Source organism: Mercenaria mercenaria, chromosome 3 (assembly GCF_021730395.1).
Source record: "Mercenaria mercenaria strain notata chromosome 3, MADL_Memer_1, whole genome shotgun sequence".
In the NCBI taxonomy this organism is placed as follows: domain Eukaryota; kingdom Metazoa; phylum Mollusca; class Bivalvia; order Venerida; family Veneridae; genus Mercenaria; species Mercenaria mercenaria.
In genome coordinates, this window is record NC_069363.1 from 2,996,063 (window position 1) to 3,004,885 (window position 8,823).

Sequence of the window (8,823 nt, forward strand, 5' to 3'; positions counted from 1 at the left end):
GAAGCAACAGAAATTTGTCCGTAGACCGTAGGGTCCGTAGATCAATAATTTAACTGTAGATAATTTTCTTAAAAGCAGTACATAATCAATGAGCTTGGGATGTTATTGATGTTTTTATAAGGATATACTGATTCCAAAGAGAAAAACTTTCATCTTTCAGCGTATTTTAGAAAAATATGTTTTTGTCTATCTTTTCAAGTGAAAATGAACTTTAGCAAGCTATAAAAAACGAGTTTCACTAAGTGTACTTTCGCCAGATTGCGTTATTTACATACAGTATAACTATCCAATATGAATCAGCAAACTATAATGTACATTTAACCACACTTGATCTCTTAACAGAGCGATTTTTTATATTGTCACTTGATCTACGGACACTACAATAATGCATGATATGTATACAATCTCTAATATACTTAGTGTTTTACAGCTTTTTGAAAAATTAACGTTATAAAAGGGAAATTATAACAAAATGAGGCCTAAAAGAAACATTACAAAAGATAACAATGAAGAGAATGAAAAGAATTATGTGCCTGAGTGTAAGAAGGCCAAAATTATGCGTAGATACAGGGCAAAGTTAAAAGTGACAGTGCAAAATACGAAAAGATGAAACTTAAGGACAGAGAGAGGAAAAAAAGGGAAAGGGAAATGCAGAGAATAGCAAAACAGACTGATCCAGTGCTGTGCAATGAACTAAGACGTCAAAAAAGAGAACAACAGAGAAGATTTAGGAATAAACAGAAGTTAGATAAAGCCTTGATAGATATTTCCCTCTAGTATAGTTCTTGATTCAAATAAAAAATACGGAACAGACATAACGTTGCGCAAGAAATATTCTCATATGCTATTCTCTGTTAAAACACTAAAAGCTAGAATAACGTCACGTTATCGTGCGGTGACGTTAATGTTTTTGTTGCAAACAAGAAAGAGTGCTACTATATTTTATCTACTATTTTAGATTAAAGGCATATTAGAATCGAAATAATTCGGGCGGTAATATGTCGTACAAATAATTGCACTAGTACTGCGCCCTCGTTAAATTATTACGCCCGACGTATAACCGCCTGTCATGTACTTGAAGAAAGAAACAACACCGAGTGACTAGCTCTAGAGTATATTATATACTGACCAAGCATACATACAAACATACAACTATATTATGAGTAGATGTATATACCAACTTATAAGACAATACATCACATCCCCTTTTCTTTATATAATAGGATTAAATTAAATTTTAATTAAATTTTAAATTAACTCAAAATAGTTAGATTTTACAGTAAAACAATTCTAAAAAATTCTCATGTCCTTGGATGAACTTCACAGCTGTATTAATCAACTAACTTCCACTGATAATGTAAACCATTAACTAGCGATAAACTGTCTTGTGTGTGGGCAGTGCTATAAATCCAGGTAATTATAAACTCATTTTCACTGTGTTCAGTCAGATAAGATAGTTCTGTAATAAAGTTAATCTTGAGAAACAATGAACTTGGAATGATATCAATGATAATTTAAGTATGAAATAATTAAGTATAGTTTCTCTGGAATCTGTTCCGTTAGATATGAATAATTAAGAAAAAATTGTAAATTCTCTGTTTGTACATTTTGTAGATTTGACCAGCTTAGAAAGTTAACATTCATTCAACATTTTTACATAAATGCAATTACATAAAAGCTGATTAAGTAATAAGCACTATTAAATCCATCGAAGCGAATTTAAATCCATCAAATAGAATTTTTTGCACTTTGTGATATTCTATGATTTATGATTAAAACTTTTAACATTTTAACCACTAGAAATAACACTTTTCATCTTATCTACTGCACTAACAACATAATCACGAAATCTGCTTGGCTGCTTGATTTCTCTACCAGATCTCGTTGTAATCGTAGGTTTTGGCAGGTTTTCCGAGATGTGTGCGTCTGTATGTTGTTGTTGTTCTGGCTCGGATGCGTTTTGCGTATTTTGCGTATTGTCATCTAAGGATGTTTGTGGCGGAATATCAGGCTCAATTTGAACCGGTACCTTGCTAGATCTCAAATGTCTGCGATTTCGCCTATATTGTTTTCCATCCTTGTTCTCCACAATATAAGATCTCGGAGTGTCATGTTTCGATTTCACTTTTCCTTCTTGCCATTTATCATTATGACGAAACATTACATTTTCACCATTTTGAAGTGGTTTCAAGGCTTTTCTTTGCGCATGTCGATCATAATAAAATTTCTGTTTCTGCTGACGTTTTGAGAGTTTCTCTGATATTTCTTTAGAATTGTCAGGTTTCAATAGTTCCTTAGCAATGGGTAACTTCGTTTTCAATCTTCGGTTCAGGAACAATTGTGCAGGCGACAGACCTACTCCATCTAGTTCCGTATTTTTGTAATCCATTACTGCTAAATTTGGATCAAGATCATTCTTGTTGACTAACCGTTTGATAGTTTGAATACAACGCTCCACTTGACCATTTGAACTTGAGAAGTTCGGACTCGAGGTTGTGTGTTTAAATCCATAGCTTTTAGCGAACTGTTCAAATTCAAAACTTGTAAAGTTTCTGGCATTGTCACTTATCACCTCGTCTGGTATTCCATATCTCGACATATGTGATTTTAAATATCCAATCACACATTGACTTGTCGTATTTTCTAACTTTGAAATTTCAGGCCATTTAGAGTAATAACCCACTGAGATCAGATACGAATGTCCTTTTCTCTCGAAAATATCAATTCCTATTTTACTCCATGGTCTGTCAGGAATTTCATGTGGAATTAGAGGTTCCTTCGGGTTCCTCGATTGGTATCGAGCACATATTCCACAACTGCTGACTTTTTCTTCAATGTCTTTGGTCATCGAAGGCCAAAACAAAGCATCTCTAGCTTTTGCTTTGCATTTCACTGTCCCAAGATGCGTTTCGTGTATTCTTTCAATCATGACTTTTCGCATTGCTCTTGGAATTATCAACTTTGTTCCTTTGAACAATAAGTTTTCGATTTGCGTAATTTCATCTCTATAGTTCCAATATGCACGTATTTGCATATCTACCTCATATCTCTTATCAGGCCATCCATGTTTTACTACATGTTTCAGCATGTTCATTTCATTGTCATGTTTCATGGCAGATTCTATTGCTTCCCTGTCACTGTCTGAGGCAGAAATATAGTCACACAACAATATGTCATAATCTTCAACAGAACATTGGTCACTGTCACTCAAGTATGATCTGCTAAGTGCATCAGCGAGATACATATACGTCCCAGGTGTATAAATAACATTCAGATTGTATCTTGTCAACTCGAATCGCATTTTCTGAAGTCTAGCTGGAATTTCATGGATTTGTTTCAGAAATATCGACTGAAGGGGTTTATGATCAGTTTCACATAAGATCTTTTATTGCCCATATAAGTAGTGATGAAATTTCTTGCAACAAAATACTATCGAAAGCATTTCTTTTTCCAACCGACTGTAATTCATTTGAGCTTTTGTTAGAGCACAACTTGCAAATGCTAACGGCTTGCCACGTTGAAGGATCGCACATCCCAGTCCTTTAGAACTGCTATCGCATTGCAACGTAACGTCTAGCTTCGGGTCGTAGTATGCTAACACAGGTGTATTGGTAATCATGCGTTTTAATTCGTTCAAACATTCATCTTCTTGTTGTCCCCAGTAGAAAATAACATCTTTTTTAAGAATTCTACGAAGAATTTCAGTTTTCTCCGATAACATTGGAAGAAATTTACTTAGGTATTGAATAAATCGAATGAAAGTTTTCACTTGTTTGTTTTGAGGAGGTTTCATGTCAAGCACAGCTCTTATTTTCTCAGGGTCCGGTTTTAATCCATCACTTGTCAAAGTATGTCCAACATATGACACAGAGCTTTTCCTTATGTCACATTTGTCCTTGCTAAGCTTAAGATTATTATCTTCTAATCTTTGCAAAACTTCCTTTAGTCTTTGATCATGTTCTTCTGTATTTGTGCCTGTGACTAATATGTCATCCATAATGACTTCAACGCCATCTATATCATCCAGAATTTCAGAAATCACGTTTTGAAATACCTCACTGGCTGATTTTATTCCAAATGGCATTCTCAAAAATCGAAATTTCCCAAAGCACGAGTTGAAGGTGCATAATTTCGAACTTTCTTCATCTAGCTCACTTGCCAAAATGAAGATACACAGTCAAGCTTCGAGAATACTTTGGCATTTGGAATTCTTGTGACTACATCTTCTATTGTTTTCAATGGATAGTGTGGCCTTTTGATACATTTGTTCAAATCGGATGGATCCAAGCAGATCCTAAGAGAACCGTTCGGTTTCACTACAGTCACCATATTGTTTACCCAGTCCGTAGGCTCATTTTCTTTTACAATTATTCCTTCTTCAAGCATTCTGTCGAGTTCGTCCTTGACTCTCGAACGCAGTTTTACTGGCACATTTCTCGGCGGGTTTACAACGGGTTTTGCATCTTTTTCTATTTCAATATGATGCTTCTTCGGAAGGCATCCTTTACCTTTGAATAAATTTGGAAATTTATCTTCAACAAATTCATTTCTTGTACTGACATTTTGTTTTGTTTCGTCCTGTACACCATACACTCGCTTTACCAGTCCTAGCGCGATGCATGGCTCAACGCCAAGTACCGTAGGTGCTTTTTCATGAATGATATGAAATTTAATCTCGTGGGAACTACCATTGATGATACAAGGTAAAAACAACGTACCTATGGGCTTCATTGTGTGTCCACTATAAGATTTCAAGTTAACCTTTGTATTCTTGATATTTCCTTTAATTCCCAGTTTTTTTCAAAATTTTCACACTCATAACATTGCACTTTGCACCTGTATCCAGTTGCATAGGTATGCAAATTCCATTCACTCTTACTTGTACTGTCATGTCATGTGTAACAGAATTTACACTTTTGTCACTTGTTGAAATTCCCATATATTCAAATTCTCTGCTGGTATCACTGTCACTCTCTGAAAAGTCGTCCATCATGTGTACTTTACCGTATCTAGATTTCCTCTGGGATTTTGATTTACACATTTTCTCAAAATGTCCGGGTTTCTTACATTTCCTACAAGTTTTTCCATTAGCAGGGCACGTAGCTGTGGTATGCTGATATCCACATTTAAGGCATATCCTTGGTTGAAAGTATTTCGCTCCTGATTGTTTTGGTTGAAATGTTTTTTTCTTTGATACTGAAGGTTTTCGTTTGATTCCATGCAAGAATTTGTCTTCCGACTCCATTTCTTTTACTTGTGTTTGAGATATTTCATGAGTTCTGGCAATGTCCAAACAATCTTGCAGTTTTAAATCTGAACCTTTCCTAATTAAGCTTTCCCTAATTTTATGCGATTTTACTCCAAACACTATGTGATCTCGCACAGTTTCATCATATCTGTCTTCTGGGTAGCCACAATCTCTTATCAATAATTTCAAATCTGTGACAAATTGTTCAAAAGTTTCATCTTGTTTCTGTACTCTTGATTTCAACAGATATCGTGAATAGATAACGTTCGACTTTGGTTCACAATATTCTTCTAGTTTTGTGAAATGGGGTTCCAGTTTCTTTTTGTCATCATTACTTAGAGTCCATGTAGAATAAATATCTCTTCCTTTCTCGCCTACCCATAACATCAAATAATTGACTTTTTGTTCTTCCGACTTTGAATTTAAAGGTCCACCAAACATAAAATTACAGTGCGTTTTGAACTTTTTAAATTCCGTTTTTAAGTCTCTAGAATCCCAGTTGATAGAAGGTGTTTTCACTTTATATTCATCCATCTTTTTATAATGTTGAATTAACAAACAATCAGTTTTTTACATTTCTGACACCATGTCATGTACTTGAAGAAAGAAACAACACCGAGTGACTAGCTCTAGAGTATATTATATACTGACCAAGCATACATACAAACATACAACTATATTATGAGTAGATGTATATACCAACTTATAAGACAAAACATCACACCGCCCATGGTGCATAGTGTTAAAAAACTCTTTTACTATAAATTATTTCTTAAACAAGAGCTGTCAGAGGACAGCAACGCTCGACTATTCAACAGCCTTGTCACTTGAATGAATACGAAAGTCGAAAAAGGGGCATAATTTAGTAAAATAGGGTTATGGAACCTGCATAGTGCTTATCAGCTCATGACAGTGGACAAGTGTATGAAGTTTCAATTCATTCCCATTAGTGGGTACTGACATACCAGCTTACATATAAGAATTTAACCCAAAACTCCTATGTAGAAAAAAAGGGCATAATTTTGTAAAATGCGAAGTTGAGTTATTGACCCTTTGCACTGCATGTCATATCATGACAGTGAACCAGTGTGTGAAGTTTCCATCCTTTCCCATTAGTGGATACTGAGATACCAGCTTACATATAAAAACTTAACCAAAAATTTCTATGTTGAAAAAGGGGCATAATTTTGTAAAAAAGCAAAATAAAGTTATGGGACCTACTTTCTGCATGTCAGATCATGACAGTGAACGAGTGTGTGAAGTTTCAATCCATTCCCATTAGTGAGTACTGAGATACCAGCTTACATACAAAACCTTAACCAAAAAATTCTAAGTCGAAAAAGGGGCATAATTTTGTAAAAAATGCAAAATAGAGTTATGGAACTTGTGCAGTGTAAGTCAGTTTATCACAGTAAATAAGTGTGTGAAGTTTCAATCCATTACCACAAGTGGTTACTGAGATACCAGCTTACATCAGTGGTTAAAGAGGGTAAACACCCACTGGTTTATGCTCTATTTTGGCGGTATCTGACCCTAACAAAAATTGACCAGGAAATACTACCGGTCGATTTTCTGAATAAAATTTATTGATGTGTTTTAAGGCATTTATATTTTACTGGTTAGATATGATTATCACCTTTCTAAAAAATCTCGTAAGCTATCAATTCTGAATAAACTGCTATGCCTTAAAAGTGTCGAATTCGGGACAAAAACTGTTAAGACTTATTTTAGCGTTGTATGTACCTGTGTTTCTTTCTCTCTGTCTGTCTTTCTGTCTGTCTGTCTACGTGTGTGACTGTGTGATATTGTGTGTGTTTGAAGGTAACCAGCAAAACCACATCGGAATACAATTTTGTATCAAATTTTGTGTATTTTTTTCAAATTTTCCTATTAAAAGATTTTGTTTCTAAGTTTATTCAAAACATATCATAGTTCACTGGAAGCTTAAACTTGTGTTACTGTTATTACAGTCTGGTAAATACTCATGCACTAGTATGTAGTGTCCGTAGAATGCACCACTATATTGGTTCATCGAACTGTCACATGTGTTATTCTTTTTCAAATTGTTTGCTGTTTGTTCAAGGTTGATTGAGGTAGGTTTTTTGTTGTGTTGATGAGTTAATTTGTTAGTACAAACTGTTTGGAATACAAGTTTTTGTCTCAAATAGTTAATATTTTTATTCTTAATGGACATTTTCAACAAAAGATTTCATAGTTAAGAAAAATTCAATAGTTTTCTACTGTTATTTTCGAAGTATGGCTGTTTGAAAGTCAATTTTCTAAACTAAATTGTAACAAAAAGGTTAAAATGATGGTGAAACTAAGGTTTAGACACAGTATGAATTTCTGTAGTGTCCGTAGATGTTATAACAGTGATTCTTTAAAACAAGTTAATGATATTTAAAATGTTTAAAATGTTAAGCATTAGTTTGTGGCTACAAGATTGTGCTTTTTATGCAAAATCTTTATACATTTTATGCCAGGATAGAGGTTAGATATACATTTTCTACTTAAGAAACACCATGAGAAAAATATTTTGACTCATGTTTTGGAAATATGTAACCGTAAAAAAAGAAACATTCACATCAGTTGTATTTTTATGATTGTGTAAACCTTACTTTAGTTAGTCATTACATAACTTTCTCTGTATATTGCAACAGCATTGTTGGAATCATCATCAAATCATGTAACATGTTTTGTAGTGTCCGTAGACATTTTAAAACGTCTCAATGAACCAATTTATTTTCAAAACTCATAAACTTTCAGTCCTGAGCATCTGTTTTGCATAAAAGCACAATGTCTTGTTAGTGAACTGAAGTAGTTTTCCTATCATTGTCAGCTGTTCTGTTAAAATAAAAGAATTTGAAAAGTTTAATAAACAATTTGTGTTATTATAATCATACTTCTTATGCAAATATTAACACAATAATGTCTTCTATCGAGTGGTTTTCGAGTGAAACTTGCTAAACTGTACTTGTTTAAGCAAGTTACAGTCAAAATGAATCTTTACTTCAGTGTTTTCCATAAATTACACATTGTTATGCCTTGTGTTTGTAGTGTCCGTGACTCTGCTACCCTCATATAATTGCTGCCTTGTAAATTTTATAGCAGACAGTCCTAGTCAAAAAGGTTTTGGTATTTGGTCCCTGGTATATTAGACCATGACATGGGCTGAAGAAATGAGGATTTGAAAAACTTTATTTTTTGGGCAAAATTGCAACATGAATTCCCTATCTGATCTTGTTTTAGCCGATAAAGGCTTCAGACAATACGTGGATTAGTTGTAACATTTAACATTTTAGTACCTATTCATTATTTATGATGCCGTGGATGTAAATTCTATTCTATTCCAATCTAATGTGTTTTTATCTGTGAAATATATGAGTTAGCACTTCTTGTAATTGTCTGTCTCATACATAAGAAATGAATGTCTTTTGTACAATTTACGTATCTGTATTTTAGGCTGTCACTTGGGAAATCAAAATGTGTCCAAAGAGATTTAATGTATATCTCAGTTGGTGATAAATCTAATCAAATCTACAGTTTAGATCTATATTTCCAACTAAGAAGAGGCT

General features: G+C 33.9%; 1 protein-coding gene across 1 annotated transcript; it reads right to left on the reverse strand.

Annotated features, from left to right (window-relative positions):
* Positions 1 to 1,789: 1,789 nt before the first annotated feature.
* LOC123563828 (uncharacterized protein K02A2.6-like) lies at positions 1,790 to 3,244 on the reverse strand. The gene has a single exon (XM_045356871.2). The coding sequence runs from the start codon at positions 3,242 to 3,244 to the stop codon at positions 1,790 to 1,792; it is 1,455 nt and encodes a 484-aa protein (XP_045212806.2).
* Positions 3,245 to 8,823: the final 5,579 nt, after the last annotated feature.